Here is a 26,170-nt window from a genome sequence, read left to right on the forward strand (position 1 = left end):
AACTTTCAAATTTTCGATTTGCACCCCCCCCCCCCCCCTCAAGTTGTTCTCTATATATCTTGCTATTTTTTGCCTTGTTGTCACCCCCTAAATGGTGTCACCCGGTGCGGTCCGCACCCCCCGCCCCCACTCGCTACGCCTCTGACCTAACCCCCCCCCCCCCACCCGAACAAATAAAATTTATACATCAAATATATCCTTTCATCAGTGACCTAACCCCCCCCCCCCCTCCCCCACTAAAAACTCCAGTCCGCCCCTTGAAAGTTCGAAGTGCCTTCCCCGGAGAAAAAAGTATGAAAGAAGCACTGGAAAAGGGAATTGTGAACGTAGTGAGGGTGAGGATTGGGGTTCAGTGATTGTAGATGTGTAGCTTGAAAGAGGATTGGGTAGGTGACGTAGAGGGCAGATGTAGTTTAAGATTGTCGGGGAGGTGGAGGGAAGGTGTTTGTGTTGAAGTTTGTGGGAGGTGTATAAGGTGGAGGAGAGGTGTTTGAATGGAGTTTGGGGGAGGTGTGGAGTTTGGAGAGGTGTATAAGGTGGAGGTGTTTGTGTGAAGTTTGGGGGAGGTGTATAAGGTGGAGGGGAGTTGTTAAAGGAACGGGATGTTAGGTATTAGTGGTGAGTGGTGAGGAGGTGTTAGGATGATGTGGAGGGTGGGGGTGTTAGTAGGTAGTCAACTGGGGGTGCGGTTATAATTGAGCCTCGGGGTGGGGGTTAATGACGGGGAATTAAAAAAACAACAACTCAAGGCAAGATTAAGGGTGGTGGTGGGAGCAGGATGGGGAGGGGGAGGCTAGAACCGTATTTTCCCGGACATTACACAAAATATGATCCGGCTTAAAATAATCCTGTCAAAACGCTGTATCGATAAATCACACACGGGCGTTTCAGGGCAAAGGGACCCAGTTGAATCGGGAATTTCCATTGCATATTTTGGGCTTGTAAGAGGCTTTAGGGCTGCTCGATATCACCCGAATACACGGAGGTAATAATCTGTCCGAGAGCCGCTTACACCGTCACGTTTATTTCTCCGCATCGATCTTTCAGCGTGAGCATTGCACGCGCATACACACACGCACAAACACACACACGCACTTCGAAATATTAAAAAAAAATTCTGATTTTTTAAGTTCAGCCAACGTTATTTAGCCTCATTTAGAAACATCAGCCTATGACAACCCCCCCCCCCTCCCCCTACTTTATACACCATATCCCCCCTCTCCCCCCCCCCCACACACACACACAGTTCACGTGCACGCACTTGCTCCGTCTGTAAGCTCTTGAAGGAGTGCGCACATCAATGAGCCGAGAGTTAGACAAATTGAGCCGATTCATGCATTGCGGTAATAGCCGGCGATTTATGGCAAGGGGAGGGAACCCGCTGGTCGTGGAAGATAACCCAAGGTCCTCTAGACAGGAGAGAGAGGTGGGTCTATTCTAGTTGACTGGGTTGTCCCGAACCCACCTGAATCGACATATTGTAGACACACCAGACACGTTCATAGTTGCATGTGTCGTAATGTCGCTTAATAGTTGTGTGTTGGATTTTAAGCCTAGTGAATATAACTAAGAATATTTATGGGAAAATTAAACAGTCGTATATAATTACATATTTTAGATACAATGGAATGCAAAGTTATTGAATGACAGAAGGGGAAACACGTGATTGTTGTTGATTGATTTGTCCTGACAAAAAACAGACAAAGAGGATACCTCTCCTACTGGGAAATTAGCCAACGCCAACATTGGAGTTTTTTTGTTTGATGAAACTTGTCGGTATTTCTATGTCGGCTTTATTTCCTGTCGGCCTTTTGTCCATGTCGGCCTTTTGTTCGTCGGCCTTTTGTCTTGTCGGCCTTTTTTATGTCGGCTTTTTCCCATGTCGATCTTTTGCCCATGTCGGCTTTTTGCCCATGTCGGCCTTTTGCCAATGTCGGCCTTTTTTCCTGTCGGCCCTTTTGATATCGGCCTTTTGTCCGGATTCCACTTTAACCAGTGCCCTCGCTTTGGAAGTTTCAATTTCCCCTCTCCCCAGAGAAAAAAATGCGTCATATTATCAAAACACCAGCAACACCAACTACCAACACCTCCACCCCATCAAGATGTGTCCTATTGTTCACTCCAACACCTACTTGTGTCTTACTGTTTTCACAAATGCAACATCAGCATTGGTTCCCGTGTCTATTACAAAATCTGCATACACACAAAAAAAAACCACATTTAAACGAAATCTGCCGCCATTGTCACAACATTCCATTGTTTTTTCCCACACGTGTCTCATTTTTCCTCTCACATTTAACTGTCTTACATGTGTCTCAGTTTATAAAGGTTTTTATTTAGCGTGCTCAGTATATTTGTGTTTCCTCAAATCTTGGAATATTAATTCAACCCACTTCCCATTGTTTGTTTAAGCTGAATTTTGGCACAGTGGTAAATCTTAGATGCCAATAGAACAATATACTAGACATTTTTTATGGAACCAGATAGACAATTGGATATTAAAATGTAATTTAAATAATATTACACTTTAACTGTCAAGTGCTTGTCTCAGTTTTAATCAAAACATTAATTTGCTTTACCAATTGATCTCAATTTCATACCAATTAATCTCAATTTTATAACAAGTTCGAATTTCACATTGATTTCTAAAGTATTAACTCCAAGTTAATTAAGTTTCCTTAAGCACTCATCAACCACCCCCCCCCCCCCCACACACACACACCAATGTACCATAAAAAAGGAGGTGCCGAGGGCGGACCGCCCACAAACCACGCCCACTTTTGACACGCCCCTGACATTTATTTCCGGGTGAAATGACATTAGTGGTCTTGACATTATGACATTAGTTGTCTTGACATCAAGCTGATCGACGCACAAGTTCGCGTCTATTTCTTCCCATCAATCGCAGGCCTGACATTCATGTACAAGGCGGTACACGTGTGTACATAAACTGCTGTACATTCTGGTGGGTTGTCCAAAGTACACATCTATATATGGAGGCAACTTGACTTTTTGATACACGAGTAACGTAACAGCTATTTAGATGGCCACCATGAAATAGGGAGCATATTTATTTAAACTAGTCGGTAGAATAACGCCGCATGCATTAATCAACCGTGAACATACTAACCAGAGTTTCTTCCAGGCATTTCTTCGGGGGGGGGGGGGGGGGGGGGTGAGGGGGGGTGGTTGACCCCCCCGAAGAAAGTCTTCCGCCCCCCCCCCCCTCTAAGAAAATTTCAAATGCCCCCCCCTCCCCCCCGGAAGAAAAAAGTCTGGAAGAAACACTGATACTAACAAACACATTGCCCCTCACAAACTTTCTTTTATATATATATATATATATATATATATATATATATATATATATATATATATATATATATATATATATATCCTGTCGTGTGTTGAGAAGGATTTCAAAACACGCATGACAAATGTATAAAAGAAACTAAACAAAACGAATCCTCTCAGCCATTGGTTATAAAATAATTGTATTGAGAAGAGTGAAGAGAGGACGAAAAATTATTCCAGTAAAAAAAAAATTGATTTAAAAAAAAACTAATCAGTTATTGATTTGTGTCTGAACCACGCGCACTACCCGGGCATTGTGGGGGATAATGGATGCAAAGCGTGTTCATGTTTTCTGTCTGAGTTTTCTGGTGCGTCTAATACAGACATTTTGTCTCTCTGAGTTTTCTGGTGTGTCCAATGCAGACATTTTGTCTGTTTTGAATTTTCTTGCGTTCAGCACAGCCATTTTGTCTAGGTTGTCTTGTATCCAATGCAGACATTTTCTGAGTCGTCTTGTAGCCATTACAGATAATTTATGAGTCGTCTTGTGTCTAACTCAGACATTTTGTCTGTCTGAATATTCTAGCGTCACCACAGACATTATTCTGAGTTGATTTGTGTCTACCCCTAAGACACAATTTCTCTCAAGCCGGGCAATAGATTTAGCTCTGGTTTTTAGAGAATCGCAAAGTCAGGTTCACGACTATGAAGAGTTCGGACGCCAATAAAGACGTCTGGCGTCCATAAATACAGTTAAAATACGTCCATAGAGAGGTTTCAATGACGTCCTTGGTTAAGGTCTTAGACACGTCCTAAGTTTAAACATTCCTCTAAAAAAATTCCCAAGCTGACCTCAAACCCCGCTGACGTCATTATGGCACGGTTGACGTCATTCCTGGCTGACGTCTTTACCACTTTTTTTTAAACGTTTTACCTCGAGACACTTTTCACTTGCACATGACGGCTATCACGTGACTGGTGCCTGACGAAAGTGTTCTCGAGGAGGCGTGGTGTTAAGTGTTGAACGCTGTTAGCAATGTCTTGATCAATGGCTTCTGTCGATCGATCAATGCACCGATCGATTTACATCGATCCAATCATTTGTTTTCATCCATCCATCCGTCAGTCCGTCTGTCGGTCGGTCGATTCGTCTGTCCATCCATCCATCCATCCATCCATCCATCTATCCATCCATCCATCCATCCATCCATCCATCCATCCATCCATCCATCCATCCATCCATCCGTCCATCCGTCCATCCGTCCATCCGTCCATCCGTCCATCCGTCCATCCGTCCATCTGTCCATCCGTCCATCCGTCCATCCGTCCATCCGTCCATCCGTCCGTCCGTCCATCCGTCCGTCCGTCCGTCCGTCCGTCCGTCCGTCCGTCCGTCCGTCCGTCCATCCATCCATCCATCCATCCATCCATCCATCCATCCACCCATCCACTCATCCACTCATCCACTCATCCATCCACTCATCCACCCATCCACTCATCCACCCATCCACTCATCCACTCATCCATCCACCCATCCACCCATTCACTCATCCACTCATCCACCCACCCATCCACTTATCCACCCATCCATTCATCCACCCACCCATCCACCCATCCACTCATCCACCCACCCATCCACTCATCCATCCACCCATCCACTCATCCACTCATCCACCCACCAATCCACCCATCCACTCATCCACCCATCCATCCACTCATCCACCCATCCACTCATCCACCCATCCACTCATCCACCCATCCATCCACCCATCCATCCACCCATCCACTCATCCACCCACCCATCCACTCATCCACTCATCCACTCATCCATCCACCCATCCACTCATCCACCCATCCACTCATCCACCCACCCATCCACTCATCCACTCATCCATCCACTCATCCATCCACCCACCCACCTGCAGTATCTTTATTTCATGTAAAAAGACCATCAAGCCCACGCTTATATAACCACTTGCCATTTAATGGAATTTCTATATAAATAACTTATCAAAGCCCTGAATCTCATGTAACCGGTTTTCAAAGACCGGCATCTCAAGTAACCTGTCGTCAAAAACCGGCATTTCAAGTAACATGTTTTGAAAGACCGGCTTGTCGAGCAACCGGTTATCAGAAACCGGTTGTCAACTCCAGTATTGCAAGCCAACCGTCACAAAGAAACCCTCAACATAAGTAACCGGCCATCAAAGACCGGCTCTATCAATACCTGTTGTCAAAGCCTACAAAAAAAAAAAAAAAATGAACTGATCATTATAGACTGAGCCCACTCTTAACAAGAAACCGGCAAATCAATTTTGTAGCTGATTAAATCTAGTTAAGATAAAAAAAAAAAGCCGTAGTACTTTAACCCGACCGGCACATTGAATTAAAAACGACCGGAAATGATGTCTACGTCACGAGGAAACGGCCCACGCCCCCATTCCCACCCCCTCCCCCTCCCAACACACCACGAGGGATGTACTGCGCCATTTTTATTCTCGGACAGAATTTTGAACTTTTCACTGATTGGTTAGATTGTTAGAAGGACACGGAGATTTCTCCCCCCTCACCCCCCTCCTCCCTTACAGTGTGAGTAAATACGTGCCCGAATCCTAGAACTTTTTTTGGGAGAGGGGGTAGGGTAGTGTTAACATTAGTGTATGGCTCAAGTTCGACAGGGATATTTTTGAATATCGCCCGCCGAAATATGTTATGGGGGTGCAGTAGCGTAGCGAAGGGGGGGGGGGGGGGGGCAGGGGGGTACATATGTCCCCGGGCGCCGACCTTAGGGGGCGCCAAAATGGCTTGGAAAAACAAATTAAAATAGCATTTTAGCTGCATTTTTGCTTTATAAATATAAAAAATATATGAGGCGGGGGGGGGGGGGGTGCAAATCGAAATCTGAAAGTTGATCCCGAGGGGGGCGCCAAATTGAAAGTTTGTCCCCGGGCACCGGGAAGGGTCGCTACGCCTCTGTGGGGGGTGTGCTATACCCGTGTCCAGTAATGCCGCAATAATGGAATCTTCTTAAAAAAGGGGTGTTAGGTTATTGTTAGTTGAATAATTTAATTACGACTTGCTGATCATATCTTAATGCATTGTTTCTTTCAGACATTTTTTCTTCGGGGAGATGGGGGGGGGTGAGGGGGAGGGCGCTTTTGAGACTTTATGGTGGATGAGGACGGACTTAAAAATCGGGGTGGGGGTGGCACTTAGTTGAAATTCATATTTTATATACATATTCTATTTCGTTCTGAGGGGGGGGGGGGGAGGGGGGGTTGGCAGTGCCTTCCCAAGAGATGTCTGAAAGTAACTCTGCTCTAACTTCAACGCTAACCATAACACAATCCCTAACCCAACATACACATCAAAACAGAGCAGCATATTGAAAACCATTCTCCTTATACTTTTGTGTTAGCTTATACAAGTAAATACGATATCTTTAACTTCATCAAACACCTTTAATATGAAATTACGTCATTTCATTAAGATTACCCTTCAAATCCAACACACACACACAGTGTTGTAAAACAATTTTTCTTTTAAAGACGAACTGTGTAAAATTACGTAAAATAATGTTTTAGACGTGAAATCACTGTGACTCGCGATATTGAAAAAATGGTAATAGTGCGTTACTAATCTATGTGCATTGACCTTTGTGCTCTGTTTTATTGCCAACTGACTGGAGTCAATGAAAGAAAAATGAGATTTTAAGAATTTGTTTTGGCTGATGTCTTATGCGAGTGCATCAACAGCGCCATCCATGCTACGCTACTGACTACAACTACCCTACATCTACCATATTTGCTACACTACAGCTAACATCCCCTGCTACACTAAAGCCCACAGAATGTTATGAATTTAGTTCTGGGAACAAAACATATTCCATTTTATTCATGAAATTCCTGTCCACACTGTGACATTTTATCCCCCCCCCCCCCATTCCCCTCCCCCAATACACCAAACACACACCAACTTAACCCCCTCCTCCAAGCCCTTTATGATCAGGCCACAGTTTTAATACTCTGTCCCGTCCCCCGCTCCCATCCCCGACCCACCAACAGCATACATAGTTAAGCTTTGCTCTTGAATCCCCACCCTCACCCCCTCAATTTTACCTATCAACCCCTCCTCCGCCCCTCCCCTCCCCCAACCCATCATGATCATAGAAAGTCAAGCTGTACTCTCAAACACCCACCTCCAGAATCCCCCCTCTCCCCCCCCCCCCCCTCCAGTCCATGACGATCATACATAGTCAAGCTGTACTCTCGACCCCCCCCCCTCCCCAGTCCATGACGATCATATATAGTCAAGCTGTACTCTCGAACCCCCCCCCCCCCCCAGACCCCCCCCCACCCCCCAGTCCACGACGATCATACATAGTCAAGCTGTACTCTCGACCCCCCCCCCCCACCCCCCCAGTCCATGATGATCATCCATAGTCAAGCTGTACTCTCGAACCCCCACCCCCAGACCCCCCTTCCTCCCCCCTCCTCCCTCCTATGACGATCATACATAGTCAAGCTGTCATCGAGGGAGACGAACGATGCAGTAATGACGCCAGGAAAAGAAAGAAAAAAAAACAATGACATCACGTGATCGGGTGCCAGAGCTAATTATCATAAATGACAAGACTAGCGACCCATCAAGTCGTCAGCTCATCCGTCTCTCTCATCACAGCAGACGATACAACTTTTTTTTGGCGCAATTGTTTTCCCGAGATTTTTGTTTTCAATCGGTTTTTTTATTTATTGATTTCATTTTCTCAAAAAATATCCTCAGATTTCGTGCGATTTTTATAAAATTATTCAAAACTCATTTGGGTTTAACATTGTGAACGTATTATATAACCAAACTTGTAATATAACGTTTTTACCCAACTCATGTACTTTATATGCTATATACACTTCTTAAAATTTTTGAAAAGTTATAAATAAACTGTAAAACAACATGTATATATTTCACATTAAACATTCATAAAGGAAGCTACTCTAGAACTTTATAAAAAAGAATATTTTAAAAGAAAATTGTTCATAAAAAACACAAAAGAAAACTATTTTAGAAAAACCTGCGTAAAGAACTGTTAGATATTTTAGTAAACCTTTAGATGAAGAGGATATCTTGGTAGATCAATGGAATATGTCAAAGATTTTTTTTTCGTTAACCTTAAAAGGTCACTGGCTTGGTGATCGAATATCTGGGCATGCGCCGTGTCCCCGACAAAATGTCGCCTGACAAAATGTCGTCTGGGAAATGTCGTTTGGAAAAATGTCGTGTGATACAATGTTAGACAAAATGGATAGGCTATAAATACACCCCTTCTTCCCCCACCCCCTTCTATAGTGGACAACAGGACGGGTTTGTCAGCTGAAAACTCCAAGGTTTTAAAATGTAAGCAGTGGTGTAATGGGGTGGTGTAATGTGTGGTGTAAGGGGTGATGTAAGTGGCTGTGTAGGGAGTGGTGTAGGGAGTGGGGTAAGGTGTGCTATATAGAGTGGTGTAAGGTGTGATGTAAGGTGTGGTGTAAGAAGTGGTGTAGGGAGTGGGGGGTAAGGAGTGGCGTAAGGGGTGGTATAAGGAGTGATGTAAGGAGTGGTGTGAGGGGTGGTGTAGGGAGTGGTGTAAATAGTGATTTAAGGAGTGGTGTAGGGAGTGGTGTAAGGAGTGGTGTAAGGAGTGGTGTAAGGAGTGGTGTAGGGAGTGGTGTAGGGAGTGGGGTAAGGGGTGGTATAAGGAGTGATGTAAGGGGTGGTGTAAGGTGTGGTGTAAGGAGTGGTGTAAGGGGTGATGTAAGTTGTGGTGAAAGGGTGTTGTAAGGAGTGGTGTAAGGTGTAGTGTAAGTAGAGTTGTTTGATGTAATTAGTGGTGTAAGGAGTGATATACGCAGTGGTGTAGGTGTGATATATGGAGTAGTGTAAATAGTGGTATAAGCAGTATTGTAAGGTGTGATGTAAGGGGTGGTGTAAAGTGTGATGTAAGGGGTGGTGTGAGAAGTGGTGTAAGGAGTGGTGTAAGAAGTGGTGTAGGGAGTGGGGGGTAAGGAGTGGCGTAAGGGGTGGTATAAGGAGTGATGTAAGGAGTGGTGTAAGGGGTGATATAAGGGGTGGTGTAGGAAGTGGTGTAAGGGGTGGTGTAAGAAGTGGTGTAATGGGTTGTGTAAGGAGCGATCTAAGAAGCCAAGTATGATGTGATGTAAAACATTATGTAATTGATGTTGTTTTTGTTTTAGATTTGAGTAGCTTTTTTAATGGTGTAAATTTCACAACACGGGGGGGGGGGGGGGAGTCGTTTGTGACAGACTAGGTGTTGATGGATTCAGACAAAGCATGGTGGTAGACAGACATTGTGAGGTGTAAGACAGACAAGGCATAGTGGAAGACAGACATTGTGAGGTGTAAGACGGACAAGACATAGTGGAAGACAGACATTGTGAGGTGTAAGACAGACAAGGCATAGTGGAAGACAGACATTGTGAGGTGTAAGACAAACAAGGCATAGTGGTAGACAGACATTGTGAGGTGTAAGACAAACAAGGCATAGTGGTAGACAGACATTGTGAGGTGTAAGACGGACAAGACATAGTGGAAGACAGACATTGTGAGGTGTAAGACAGACAAGGCATAGTGGAAGACAGACATTGTGAGGTGTAAGACAAACAAGGCATAGTGGTAGACAGACATTGTGAGGTGTAAGACGGACAAGACATAGTGGAAGACAGACATTGTGAGGTGTAAGACAGACAAGGCATAGTGGAAGACAGACATTGTGAGGTGTAAGACAGACAAGGCATAGTGGAAGACAGACATTGTGAGGTGTAAGACAGACAAAGCATGGTGGAAGACAGACATTGTGAGGTGTAAGACAGACAAGGCATAGTGGAAGACAGACATTGTGAGGTGTAAGACGGACAAGACATAGTGGAAGACAGACATTGTGAGGTGTAAGACAGACAAGGCATAGTGGAAGACAGACATTGTGAGGTGTAAGACAAACAAGGCATAGTGGTAGACAGACATTGTGAGGTGTAAGACAAACAAGGCATAGTGGTAGACAGACATTGTGAGGTGTAAGACGGACAAGACATAGTGGAAGACAGACATTGTGAGGTGTAAGACAGACAAGGCATAGTGGAAGACAGACATTGTGAGGTGTAAGACAAACAAGGCATAGTGGTAGACAGACATTGTGAGGTGTAAGACGGACAAGACATAGTGGAAGACAGACATTGTGAGGTGTAAGACAGACAAGGCATAGTGGAAGACAGACATTGTGAGGTGTAAGACAGACAAGGCATAGTGGAAGACAGACATTGTGAGGTGTAAGACAGACAAAGCATGGTGGAAGACAGACATTGTGAGGTGTAAGACAGACAAGGCATAGTGGAAGACAGACATTGTGAGGTGTAAGACAGACAAAGCATGGTGGAAGACAGACATTGTGAGGTGTAAGACAGACAAGGCATAGTGGAAGACAGACATGGTTATTTTGAAGACATAGTGTGAAAGACAAACTATGGTGGAAGTTTGGAAGACAGCTAAGACACAATGAAAGGCGGACAAGGCAGAGTAAAATCTAGACAGGACATAATGGAAGTTGGAAAGCAAAATGGAAGAGAATCCAGTCGTTGAAAATAGAGCAGCCGGCTGTTTCTAAATTTAGAACAGGTCAGGAGGTCACGTGACACGATCTCTTCTTATCAACCTTGAACTCACCACTGTTCTTGTCCTCAAGCAGCACGGTATATCCTTTCGACAGGACAATGTCCTTTTTGGGGTACGGAGTTAGAGGATAATGTTTGCTTTTGGAGTACGGAACTCCACGACAATGTCCTTTTTTATACTCAAACATCGATAGGACATTGGCCTATTTAAAGAACGCAATAAATATATGTCTGAGTGTGCATTTGTATTTGTCTAAGTACCGAAACGGGAAATTGCAATACATTTTGAGTGGTAAAATGTTCCTTCATCCCATTCCCCCTATTTAGTCTGAAGCACAGTTTTTCGATCAGTAGACACAAGTAGGGGTTTAATGACCATTATTATGACTAAAGCTATACATTTATTTATTTTTCAAGAAAATAAAACGTATTCTACATCATATTTCTAAATACCCTCCCTCTATTTGTCACGAGTCTGAAAACACCTCCCCCCACCCACCCCCAGCCGTATAAAGTCATTTAAAAAACACAGTCTTAATCCTGTCTGGAGTTCAGTCAAAAGTGACTTCAAATTTATTCTAGTCTATTCTGACATTAATCCTTAGTGTCTTCCTCTTGCCGCCATCACCCCCCTCCCTATCTCTTCCCTGTCTCCTGTTTTCCTCTTTCTCTCCTTTATTCTCAACCTCATCATTTTCTAACCGAAAAAAAAATTTAATATTCCGATTTTTCTTTCTACTTCATATACAAAACATAATTGTAATTTACATGATTAATTATTCATATTTATTGTTTTAAAAAAAAAATAGTTCTCTTTTCTTCTATTTTCTGGATTCGCCTTCAAAAAAGCAACTTCATGATCGATACTGAGACAATCAGTATCGCGTGACACTGGTATAAGATAGCCGTCGCGTTGACTCCTGGATGTATTCGATTACACTAATGTTGTGAACTGTAGGTGGCTAAACGATCCAGTCCACGCAACGAACTCACAGCCGCCTATTTGTTGGGTCGTATTCTCTATCATTTTCTCAATACTATCATATTTAACCACATTCTCTCACAGTCTCTCACATTCTCTCACATTCCCTCGAATTTTCTCATTCCACCAAATTGTCTCATTCCCTCACTTTTTCCACATTCCCTCATTCTCCTTCCCTCACATTTTCCCTATTCCCTCACATTCTCTCACATTCCCCCAGATTTTCTCATTCCCCCAAATTGTCTCATTCCCTCACTTTTTCCATATTCCCTCACATATTCTCCATTCCCACACATTCCCCCATTCCCTCACATTTTCTCACTTCCTCACATTTTCTCATTCCCTCACATTCCCCCATTCCCTCACATTTTCTCACTTTCTCACATTTTCTCATTCCCTTACATTTTCTCATTCTCTCACATTTTCCCAATTTTCTCACATTTTCTCATTCCATCACATTCCCTCAAATATTCTCATTCCCTAACATTTTCTCATTCCTTCACATCAGAGGCGTAGCAATCCCTCCCGGCGCCCCGGGGCGAACTTTCAGTTTGGCGCCCCCCATATATATATATATATATATATATATATATATATATATATATATATATATATATATATATATATATATATATATATATATATATATATATATATATATATATATATATATGCGTGTGAGTTTGTGTGTGCGACAGTCTGGAAAAAAATTAACAATTAAGCTGATGGTCGTTCCCTAAAACTTCACTGGACGCCAATCCAATTCCCCTTAGATGCCGACACGAATAAAAAGTAGAAAATCAAAAGAGCTTAGAACAGTGGGCTCCATCGAAACCAAGAGGTTCGGTAATTTAGTCTCAGGGCTTCCGCGGAGGTCAAGACACACACCTGACTCATAGGATTCAAGATCGGATTTTGTCATTGTGGACGATACAACTATTAAGGAGGGTTCGGTGATTGCGCATATGAAACTGGTGGGGTACGGTACTCCAAAAATTTAAGAACCACTGCTTTAGAGTGTATTTTGTAGAAGGTGCAAGCCTTATTTGGTGTACTTTTGGTCGTGTCTTTAGAACAATTTCGATAATAGTAGGCCAATATTGCAATTTTGAATTATCAGTTAGGTTGAACAAAGTAATAATCAGCACAATATACTAATTTTCTTCTCTCTTAAAATTTTGGCAAAGAGTGTTGCTTCCCATCCACCCGCTCCGTCAGTCTGCTATTTTACTGATCGGATAGGGATACAAGAATCCGTTATATTTATTTCTCTTTAATCCAGGCAAGATGTAATGCAATCAAGTAAAGTATCTGATCTCTCACGATCAAGTTGAGAGAATCGTAAGAATCGTACAAAGAACTAGTCGCGTTATTACTTAGCAAAACTGTGTAGTGAAATCGTACATTAAGTGTTAATACAATTGATTTCTTTTCTAAGTGTTAAGAGAGTTATCTAGTCACCGATCCAGTACAAATCCTGCGATTATTGTTAGTGAAAAAGCGCCCCACCATCTTGGACAATCGTAAAATACGCTTTAGTTCAATGGGTTTCTTTTCTGCGTGATATCGGTTAATTATTCCTTAATCCGGTGTGAATTTTTTCGATTTTAGTCTTCGAAAAAGCGCCCCCCCCCCCCATTTAGGAAAGCTGGAAAGCGGTTTTTCCAGTCACTGTTTCTTAAAGATATACGTTTTACAGTTACACAATCAAGGTAGAAAACAATTCAATCAGTATGCAAAGGCTCTCAGCCGTTAAATTTCTTTACTTTGACTGTTTATCATTCAAAACTGCAGCTTAAAATGAGCTTTTAATTTTTTTTTCTACCCCTTTTGGCGCCCCCTTAGGGTCGGCGCCCGGGGCGGCCGCCCTCCCCGCCCTCCCCTAGCTACGCCTCTGCTTCACATTCCAACACATTCTCTCTCAATTCCTCACACTTTTTTACATTCCCTCACATTTCCAACCAATACCCTCACACTCAATATTCTCACATCCCCTCTCATTTTCCCAAAAAAATCTCACATTTTCCATTTCTCTCACATTTTAAAAACATTCTCTTCCATGTTTCCTCTTTCCTCATAATTTCTCATGTCCTACACTTTTTCATTTACTTAAATTACATTTTCTTTTATCTCTTTTCCTTAACTGCTTTTATTACTGGCATTAGCTCTCTCTCCCTAAATGTCCTTACATTTCCTCCTATTTCATTTCATTATTTTTTGTATCCTTATCTTTACTCTTAATCCCTTACATTTTCCAATACATTTATAATGGAACGTCTGTGTTTCTTGGTTTATATAGTAATCCCCATGATTTTCCCATTTTCTAATTTTCCGATTTTTTAAATTCGTTATTCCGGAAAAATCTTGTAGGGCAATTACTCCATTCCGTAATATAACTTGCTTCTGAGGACGTTAGTAGCTCATAATATTGCTGACATTTAATCCCTTACACACGCAACTTTTTACCCCGAAAAAATACCTACAGGGGCTATAACTGCCGATGGTTATTATGCTTGAGTTATTTTCATTGTTACCTCCCGTAGTCGGCCTGTGCACATCACGTTAGTTAACGTCCATACGCATTTCTTTGCTTTCATTAACGAGAGTCAAGAACCCTTTAGAGTTGGACGAACTCGGGAACGTTCTGCAGACTCAAGTCTGGAACCAGATTCAAACTACAGACCTTAGGGTTAGCAGTCGAGCTCTCTACAATCCGACCACTCCGTTCCCACACTTCTATTAGCCAAGCATCTATTTATTTATTTATTTTGAAAACCAATCAACTATACCTATTACATATTAAGGGTTCTCAAATCTTGTATCCAAGCAACCCAAGTATCTGTTTATAATTATATCGTCCATGCACCGTTGATTATAACGCTGAGCAGAGAACGCAATGGAGTTAATAAAGCGTTGAAACTACCCCCCCCTACCCCCCCAAAAAAATATTACCATGATCCCTGGGGTGTGAGGACCACTGATTGAGGACCCCCCCCCCCCCCGACCCCCACCCCCCTCCCCCACCCCAACCCCAATCTGCATTATTCATTGCGAGTTGATTACTGTGGGCTGCACATGATTAGTATAATTGCAATTATTGTCTGGAAAATTATTTTAGTTGATGGAATATTTTTAATTTATAATAGAAAAATAAAAAACTGAGGTGGATTTTTTTTTAAACTGTGTGTAGAAATGTTTAATGTTTGTGGTTATCGGATGATTTGATGATGTGTGATGTTTGTGATCATCAGATAGTGTGATGATGTGTGATGTTTGTGATCATAAAATGGTTTGATGATGTGTGATGTTTGTGATGATCAGATAGTGTGATGATGTGTGATGTTTGTGATCATCGGATGAACTGATGTTCAGCTCTCACTGAGATCGTCTTATAAATAAGGGAACGGGAGAGGGGGAGGGGTCCGATTTCATGGCTGGGGGGTTAGGGCAGGGTGGTTTCTAGAACCATCATTACGTGTACACACTGCCGTAATATGTAAATAATGTAATTACACAGCAACCTCTCTGCTAATGAACACGAGATCACGATGGTACTTCACATCTCACTAATTAAAAGCGTGAACGTGTGTTCGCTGCTCATCTGACTGATTAAAATACTCAAAGAAAATCGACGAATCTGTGTTGAGTGTTTTTGGCTGGCTTTTTCGGGTTTTTTTCTATGGAGCTCTTCAGTGAGATGAGCAGTCCATAGGAGGTTAGCGATGGTGTTTTTTTTGTTATATCGTGCTGTATGTAATGTCTAGATTTAAGGAAGAGTATTTGGAGAAAAACACACTATAAGGCTTTATGAGAACATAGGATTATGAGTAGGGTTTTTTATGGGGATAATGTGGTCAGTACTATACCAGCCGCCTTTATTTTCCCTAACGTGAGTTAGGTACCCATCAGAGCTGGGTGGACTCAGGGACTTTCTATTGATTTGAACCCGGATCCGAACTCGAGACTTTCTACAGCTAGGCCACGCCGCCACTAAGAATATGGAATATGATAAATGATCATTAAAATGATAATATAATAAAGGTAAAAATCGTCGACAATTGTGAAGATAAAATGGAAGAAAAGAATCTACGTAGGAGTATGATGTAGGAATTTGGAAGTTTTGAGAATTGCTTCAGATGAAAAAACGGCAGAAATGCAGATAGAATTTTTTTCTTCTAGTTCATCTCTATCAACATTTTACAACCATCTGCAGACATTCCCAACTGGAAAGATTTAATCTCTTTCAGCTGTTTACAAAAAAAATAAACCGGGAGTGATCTCCCCTAAACTTTCTCGAATATTCTTATATAAAACAACAGGGGATGGGAACTCGGGCTATTGACATGATTTTTAATCCATTTTAAATACTTAAAGTTTTAAAAATAGAATAAAATCTCGTAGACAAAATAATTGCACACCAAGTGAACTAGTGAACGCCAAATAAAAAAGTGCACAATAGCGCGCAATATTATTAGTACTTTAAAAATTTACATTAGTTTTTTGAGAAATCGGAAGTAGCGTAAATTACTACTTCCGGTCAACGGAAATTACTCAAAATTTAACAGAAGGTAGAGAATTAGATCTTTTACTTACATGTGAAATTTCATTTATCTATCTGAAATAGTACTCAAGTTATAGGCTTTTGAAAAATTCAAAGTAGGAAAAGTACCACTTCCGGTTATCGGAAATCGCTCAAAAGTTGATACGGATCTACGATTTTGATAAAATACTTATATATGAAATTTCATCAACCTAGCTATAACGGTACTCAAGTAATCGTGTTTACACACGGACACACACACACACAGACACACAGACATACGGACAGAATTGCAAAGCCCAGTTTTTCAGACTGGATTACGCATAAAACCTCTTAATTTTGATAAATCTGGATTGATAATTTTTGCCCGATTAAAATAAGTCCTCTATACTTCGGATGTGATGAAGGACTGAGGTGTAATACGGTGAAAATTGTTAAAATTTCAAGTGATTTTTGTGCACGATTACAATACTTTCTCTATACTTCTTATATACGAGAAAGTAAAAAAAGGAATATTTTACTCCGTAATGAAATAAATTTGTTCTAGACTTTGTACTAGTGACGTGGGACACAGGATATGAAATGGTAGTTGTAGGTGTACGAAGAAGGTGTTTTTGTATTCTGGGAAGGTGCGTGTTTGAAATTGAAAGAGGCGGGTTGGTGGGGGGGGGGGGGGGATACCTTAATTTCATGCTAGTATTTGATATTTATTTTTCTATTCTTCTGTGACGTATTGTTTTGATGAACACATCCGCTAACAGATATTCTTTTAGACGGCTGTTGCGGATATTCCCGTTTCTTTGTTAATATTTCAAGGCAGAGGCGTCGCGAGGCGGGTGCGGTGGTGCGGACCGTGTATGGGGGTGACACCAAGAAATAAAATTGCAATATATATATATATATATATATATATATATATATATATATATATATATATATATATATATATATATATATATATATATATATAAGAAACATGCTTTTTGCCAGTTCAATGAATGATTAATTAAAATTTAAAAAGGTAGGAGGTGACGTGACACCAATTACAACTATATATAGGCCATAGGCCTATGCACACACACACACATACACACACATACACACATATATGTCTATCTATACATCCTATAGGCCTACTTTTTCTTTTGGTGGGGAGGGTGACACCATGAGGTGCCGCACCGGGTGACACCCTACCTAACGACGCCATTGCTTCAAGGGAACATTCAGTAGCGTACAAACAAGGTACGGGGGGGGGGAGGTGAAGGGGTAACACACTGGGTTACCGTATCGGGTGTCGCCCAATCTAGGGACGCCATGGGAATATCTACAAAAAATTCTTAAGGAATATTTAACGTATCGCGGAAGGGGCTGACTTCACAATGAAGGTTGAATTGAGACGGTCGGCTTTAAAGTCTCAGGAAAATAAAAACAACATAGTTATACAACTTATTCTTACATTCGATTGCGATATGAGTATTTTAAAATTAATGTGTGGGAAAAAATCAAACAATCTTTATTTTATGAACAGCTTAATTTAAGATAATATTTTTAGCTGCATATTAATGAAATCACACAAGGAGTGGAACAAAAATATTGCTGCAGCGCTAAGGTAAATATTTGGATAAGGTTTAAGGAGCTCAGTGTAACTAATGCTATGGTATGTGATTTGTAATTTATAATGCGCTTAGCATGAACAGCAGGGACTGCACAAAAATACTGAATTATTGAGTGTTTACTTTATTGTACACGGCTTAACATATCGGTATCGCACAAAGTATCAAATGAACATAGCACGAACAAAGATGTATTGAAGTTGACTTGTAGTTTCATGACTTTTTCAACATTATAAAACAAAAATAGCGTTTATTTTTTAGCATTAAATGGACGGGGTCGCTGGGTGGTAGACCGGTCGACTGTTAAAAAAACCTCTAGTTTTGATCTTAAACTCGAGTCAAACCAATTCTGATTAGAACCTAAAGCACCTAAATGGTACGTCGGTAGAGCGCTACGCTGCTATCTCGAAAGTCCCGAGTTCGAATCAGGGTCCAAGTCAGTATAAACGTCCCTGAGTCCACTCAGCTCTGATGGGTGCCTGACTCATGTTGGGGAAAGTAAAAGCCGCCTTAGCAGAGTCCTGACCACACATTCCTTTCATATGCCCAAGTAAAAAAACATGAACTATACTTCATGGCTCGCGAGGTCCAAAGAGGATTCTTCTCTTCTTAATTTACCCAAATCATGTTAGAAGTAGAGGCGGCTGGGCAAAAGAATAAATACACTATCCGCTGGCCAAAAGTGGCGGGGCTTAACTTTATGACCGTGCACTTTTTGCATTAGGGGCGGGGCTTAACCTTCCGCCAGTGCACTTTTTGCATTAGGGGCGGGGCTTAACCTTTCGCCAGTGTACTTTTTGCATTAGGGGCGGGGCTTAAGCTTTCGCCAGTGCACTTTTTGCATTAGGGGCGGGGCTTAACCTTTCGACCGTGCACTTTTTGCATTAGGGGCGGGGCTGATTTGGAACAGACACAAACAATCTGATATGGAGTCATGCATTGCTAAAACAAAGTGACATGGCGTCATGCGTCACTAAAAGTATGTGATATGACGTCATGCGTCCCACATACAATGTGCGACGACGTCCCGAGTCAGTAAAACATTGCCAGGCGGCGTCATGCGTCAATAAACGACGAAAACATAACAGAATTACCCAGTGGCGTAGCCAGGATCGTCTCAAGGGGGGGGGGTTCCAATTTTTACCCGGGGACAAACTTTCGATTTGCACCCCCCCCCCCCCTCAAACTTTCGATTTGCACCCCCCCCTCAAACTTTCGATTTGCACCCCCCCCCCCCCCTCAAACTTTCGATTTGCACCCCCCCCTCATACTTTTTATATATACCGAGGGGTCTATGGGGGGGGTTATGACCCCCCCTAACCCCCCCCTGCCTACGCCACTGGAATTACCGCTGCCAAAGGTCAGCAGGAACACGTGCCGCCGAGTGACCTATTGACCTTGACATTAGCATTGTTTACACAACAGACCGCGTGCGACTCCTGACCCGGCCACAAGCCGCGCGTAAACAACAAACGTACACATCTGTGTACGGCGTCAGGCAGCTGTCAATCTATCGTGTACACACGTCATACGTCATCAGGTGTTTGGTGTCTGTTCTAAGGGGGCTTGTGTTCGATGGTGTCTGTGTAGTGGGCTTCTGTTCGATGGTGTCTGTGTAGTGGGCTTCTGTTCGATGGTGTCTATCTAGTGGGCTTCTGTTCGATGGTGTCTATCTAGTGGGCTTCTGTTCGATGGTGTCTATTCTAATGGGCTTCTGTTCTATGCTGTCTGTCAAGTTGGCTTCAGTTCGATGGTGTCTATCTAGTGGGCTTCTGTTCGATGGTGTCTATCTAGTGGGCTTCTGTTCGATGGTGTCTATCTAGTGGGCTTCTGTTCGATGGTGTCTATCTAGTGGGCTTCTGTTCTATGGTGTCTATTCTAATGGGCTTCTGTTCTATGCTGTCTGTCAAGTTGGCTTCAGTTCGATGGTGTATGTTCTTGGGGCTTCTGTTCTATGGTGTCTATTTGATGGGCTGTTCTGTTGTCAATTCTATGTTCACTCCCCAGTGGTCATCTTGTGTGTGTGTGTGTGTGTGTGTGTGTGTGTATACTGTCTTCTTGACCCCTTGACACAAACGTTTGCCAGTTTTCACTATACCAGTTGACTGGATCAAAAGTCATCTTTAAATATTCCCTCGGCAGTTGACTTGGCCCACTGACAAAGTCATCTCAGGGAGAATTCACTCAATCAGTTTACTTGTTCCGTTCATAAAGTCATCTCTGTCAATATTCACTAGACCTGCTGACTTGACAAAGTCATCTATGTATATATTCGTTATACTTGTTGACTTTGTGCATTGACAAAGTCGAATGCCAATTTTCTCTATACACAGTCATCTCTGTTCGCATTCACTTTCTCAGCTGACTTGGTCCATGGACAAAGTCATCTCTGTCAGTATCGATACCTGCGTGCGTCCTGCCCATTGTCCACAGAATGTCGCAGCTCGCCGGAAAGTAATCGCTAGGAAAAAAAGTATCGATTTCTCGTGATCGTTTTGTGATTTCTAGCTCTGGCTCATCGATTACCTCTAGCCACGCTTTTGTTCACCCCCACCCACACTCTCCCCACACTCACACACACTCCTGCCATGACATACACATTACACAATTTTAATTTAAAAATACATGAATGTGTGTTGGCGTTTGTAGTCGTTTTTCATAGGCTACCTGGTCTGTGCCTACATGGTCCGAGGCTACCTAGCTTAAGGCTTGCCGGTAGATGGTCCAGTGGTAGGTTGTCTAAGGCTACCTACTATATGAATATGAAAGCATTGAACTGTTTTACTCTGCAGTAACTAGAGTAACTAATTTTATACTTATACAGGGTGCAGACATTGTTTCGTTTGGGTAGCCAGTTTTTACATCATCACACAATTTGGGTGGTCATGGTGTAGCTTGTAGCAGTTTTACATCATCACACCATTAGGGTAGCCATGGTCTAGGTTGTAGCAGTTTTACATCATCACACAATTTGGGTAGCCATGGTGTAGCTTGTAGCAGTTTTACATCAACACACCATTAGGGTAGAAATTATAGCAATTACGTCACATATCACAAGGGCAGCGTGGTAGCAGTCATACAGCATCACATACATGACAAGAACACTAAACGTTCCCCAGTAGCATTTAGGTAGCCATTCATCAAAACAAAACACCTCTCACTCAGTACATGTAGAAATCGACACAACCAGGTAGCAATCACCAGCTACAGGTAGCATTCACCAGCTACAGGTAGCATTTGCTCTCGTACCCACAATGCTCACCTTGGCCGGGGAAACATTCATCACCCACTCCCTCCTTCTCTCCCCCCCCCCCCCCCCCACCAACAACACACAAGCGCATCGGCTAAGCAACTACAACCTCCTCCCCTAACAGCTACCCCCCCCCACACACACAACAGCTACCCCCCCACACACCCCACACACACACAACTGCTACCCCCACACACAACAGCTACCCCCCCCCCCACACACACACACCAGCTTCCCCGCCCCGCCCCGCACCACCTTACCCTTCACCATACAAACCAGCTACACTTCACATTTCGCCTTACCAGTTATCCCATCACCCCCCCCCCCCCCCTTACACACACCTACTCCCCCCATCACTTTACCCAGCCTTCTCCCCCCCCCCCCCCCCAGCTACCCAGACGACTTATCACAGTCTTTGATTTATTTACCCGCCCTGCACTTGACCGCCAGTGACGAACCAATCACATCTCTCATCACATCACCAATCACATCTCCAATCACATCTCCAATCACACCTCCAATCACATCTCCAATCACATCTCCCATCATCTCCAATCACATCACCAATCACATCTCCAATCACATCTCCAATCACATCACCAATCACATCTCCAATCTCTCCAATCACATCTCCAATCACATCTCCAATCACATCTCCAATCACATCTCCAATCACATCTCCAATCACATCTCCAATCATATCTCCCATCATCTCCAATCACATCACCAATCACATCTTCAATCACATCTCCCATCATCTCCAATCACATCTCCCATCATCTCCAATCATATCTCCAATCACATCTCCAATCACATCTCCAATCACATCTCCAATCACATCTCCAATCACATCTCCAATCACATCTCCAATCACATCTCCAATCACATCTCCAATCACATCTCCAATCACATCTCCAATCACATCTCCAATCACATCTCCAATCACATCTCCAATCACATCTCCAATCATATCTCCAATCACATCTCCAATCACATCTCCAATCACATCTCCAATCACATCACCAATCATATCTCCCATCATCTCCAATCACATCTCCAATCACATCACCAATCACATCTTCAATCACATCTCCCATCATCTCCAATCACATCTCCCATCATCTCCAATCACATCTCCAATCACATCTCCAATCACATCACCAATCATATCTCCCATCATCTCCAATCACATCTCCAATCACATCACCAATCACATCTTCAATCACATCTCCCATCATCTCCAATCACATCTCCCATCATCTCCAATCACATCTCCAATCACATCTCCAATCACATCTCCAATCACATCTCCAATCACATCTCCAATCACATCTCCAATCACATCTCCAATCACATCTCCAATCACATCACCAATCATATCTCCCATCATCTCCAATCACATCACCAATCACATCTCCAATCACATCTTCCATCATCTCCAATCACATCACCAATCACATCTCCAATCTCTCCAATCACATCACCAATCACATCTCCCATCATCTCCAATCACATCTTCAATCACATCTCCCATCATCTCCAATCATATCTCCAATCACATCTCCAATCACATCTCCAATCACATCTCCAATCACCCAACCCCGCATTGTTTTACATTTCATTTCCTCTCATCAGCTGATGTACATAAAACTCGTGACCCCCCCCCCCCCTCTTATCCCCCCACCCCCTCCAAACACAACCCAAGCGATCTCCGACCTATTTCAGCTTCCCTCGCTGGGCTGATGACGTCAGAGATGGAGCAGACGAGACTGTGCGCCATTGCCCCCGATGAGTATCACCACCGATGTTTTGATTTTCTCGCTGTCTCCCCCGCCCCCCCTCCCCGCCCTTTGCGCTAGATTTTGACTCATTTCCCCCTCCCCTCCCCCACCCCACATCTTCATTCCCAAGTGTGCTATTGATTTTATAGAGCCAATTTTTAATTATTTTTTTTGTACACACTCCCATTTAAAAAAAAAAATTTAAAAATTTACTATTAGATCTAATTTTCCTTTGATGTTAAAAAAAAAAATACAAAAAGTGAAAAAATACTCACATATTTTTTTTTACAAAAATAATCTTCTAACCAAATTTCTTTGCTTACACATTTACTCTAGCTTTTCAATCCATCCTGATACAACTTTCTTGAAAATAGTTTTAAAATTTACGCCTACAGTTTACTTCTTTGATATAGATCTATATAGAAAATACAAATGTGAAAAACACATAGGACCCCTAAATATTTTTTTTTACAAAAATAATTTTAAAATTTACTATACTATTTAATTCTTTGATATTAAAAAATACAAACAGTGAAAAATACATAGCCCGATATATATTTTTTACAAAAATAATTTTCAAACCAATTAATTTTTTTTTTGCTTACACATTTACACTGATAACTAGAGCTTTTAGATCCATAATTATTCCAGTGTAACCACAATGGAGCTTGACAAATCAAACTACTACAGTACGTTATTAAATCACACACTTAATTTATTCATTTCCTTAATTAAAAACACACCAAAAAAAGTTGTACGGGAAGTTTTCTGCTGTCCGGGATCCGTCCAAATAGCCGTGCATATCCGGTCCAAGTTTCAGCCCTCGGTGCACTGACGTCATGGATGTCTTCACATTGTTTCCGGTACGTCGATACGATGACGTGCAGTACAGTGATGGCCCGATATCAACAGGGAGATGTAGAGGCAAATATCTAGGGGGAGGGGGGAGGATGGGGGGAGGGGGGAGGATGGGGGGGGGGGAGGGTTGAGGATGGGGGAGGGGGAGGATCGGGGGTAGTGACCACCGGCCACGTTTGACGCGAATATATGAACAAACGTACAGACAGTTATTAATTTATATAATATATATATATATATATATATATATATATATATATATATATATATATATATATATATATATATATATACGTAGGGGGATGGGGTCCTTTTTCGCTAACGTAAATAAATATATAAATATGGGAGGGGGGTGCAAAATGGATCTTTCGCCCCGGGCGCCGAAATAGGTTGCTACGCCTCTAATTCAATGACAGGCTTAAGCCCTTCTAAAACACTCAATAACAGGCTTAAGCCCTTCTAAAACATAAAATAACAGATATACTCCCCGGCTAGAATAACTCCCCTAATCCTGGGTATCAAAGACGTTTTTAGCGAACCAAACTATTTATCCAAGGTCAATCCATGCGCGCGGGTCAGTGTGACCCTAGCTACGCATGCAGCTTAGAAGGAGATTAACGCGGAGGTGAGAAACATTTAGCTCCGCGAGCTGTGGTCTACCTGGCTTAGGCTTAGCTGATCATATCCGTAAAGTTTGGACAGTCTGGAGGGTGGGGGGGGGGGGAGGGGGGAGAGTGCAAGGGTGCCCCATTCTAACGTTTAACCCTCAAAATTCCTGTGCATCCATGACGTCATGTGCACGTGCGGACTCTCTAATCGTGAAGTCACAAATGCCCCGCTCCCTCCCCTCCCTCCTCACCTATCCTATTAAATTTAAATGATTATGACGTCACACCACTTTAGCGCGCGCTCTAATTTTAGCCCCCCCCCCCTTCTCTACCAGCGTAAAACACCTGCACACCTTTTTTTTCACCATGCACAAGTCATTAACTGCACTAATTAACAGACGTGTCAGGCTGGAAACTGTTAATTATGTTAATTACAATCAAGCAGAGAATGCCTAATGGCCGGGGTCTACACGGAACTACACCAGGAAAACATGCCAGGTTGTGTCTTGTGGGGTGGGGGAGAGGGGGCAGTTTGTACACGGAACTACACCAGGAAAACATGCTAGGTTATGTCTTGTGGGGTGGGGGAGAGGGAGGGGCAGTTTGTTCACAATGGTGTCTGTGTGTGTGTGGGGGGGGGGGGGGTGATTGACGATGCGTGACGTCGTAAGGTGTAATAGATATGATTGTAGTCGTATTGTTTCCTTAAAGAAATACACAAGACGAAAACTGACTTGTTTCCGCTTACAACGAACTTTGTCGTCATATAAAAAGGGGAGAGTGGGGGGGGGGGGGGGGGGCTGGCTTAATTGTTTTTCATAGTATTGTGTTCATACAGTATATTATTAGAAGTTCTTCAGAACCCACACCCTGCTAGATATATCTCTTTATAGTGCGGAAGGCTCCCGTTAGCCTTGTATGATCTAAGCTCTTAACATTATGTGAAAAAATAAATATTTAAGGCTAGTTTGTTTACATGTAAATTTTATTTTGATATGGCGACGAGAAAAAAACGACGTTTTTTTTTCAAGAATGGTTTTGTTACCAAAAATATAATTAACCAATCATACTTCAAGTTTTTATCAAATGGAAACGAAATGGAGCAATCAAGTTTGTATGATCACATCTCTTTTCATAATAACTGCACGCTAGTTATAGTCGTATTTGTTTGTTCTATGTAGAGTACAACCAACTTGATGCCTTTAGAAATCTTTCGTTTCCAACCCGTTTAAAAACTTTCGAGTCCAACCCATTTAATACCCTTAGAAATCCCGTCTTACTACAGAACTTGACAGATCTTGAACACTATGTTTCCACAAACGCCGAATTCCACATGAGAACTAATTGTTTTTGGATGGGTTAGTTGTTTATTGGCGGAGGGGGGGGGGGGGGGGAGGAGGAGGCTAAACTTTAGTTATGATTGAAAATTCTAAGCTAGAAAATATCACCCTAAACCCCACCCCCCCCCCCCCTTCCCCCGCTGTATAAAAACCGAATGTGTGTTGATTATTTTTGTGAATACAAAAAAAAAAAACCCTATGAAAACCGTTGATAACCTTAGTTTGGTACATCAATACAAAATA

General features: G+C 42.5%; 1 protein-coding gene across 1 annotated transcript in view; it reads right to left on the reverse strand.

The window, feature by feature from the left end:
* Positions 1-22,730, reverse strand: part of LOC131955010 (uncharacterized) — a 49,001-nt gene extending 26,271 nt beyond the window's left edge. The window contains exons 1-3 of the mRNA XM_059318888.1: positions 22,589-22,730; positions 22,143-22,372; positions 21,900-22,052 (exon numbers count right to left, since the gene is read on the reverse strand). Of these exons, the coding sequence (XP_059174871.1) occupies positions 21,900-22,052; positions 22,143-22,372; positions 22,589-22,730 (525 nt within the window). The remainder of the gene's footprint in view (positions 1-21,899; positions 22,053-22,142; positions 22,373-22,588) is intronic.
* Positions 22,731-26,170: the final 3,440 nt, after the last annotated feature.

This window comes from Physella acuta, unplaced genomic scaffold (genome assembly GCF_028476545.2).
Source record: "Physella acuta isolate Inbredline_101_S28 unplaced genomic scaffold, ASM2847654v3 ptg001046l, whole genome shotgun sequence".
Taxonomy (NCBI): Eukaryota; Metazoa; Mollusca; class Gastropoda; family Physidae; genus Physella; species Physella acuta.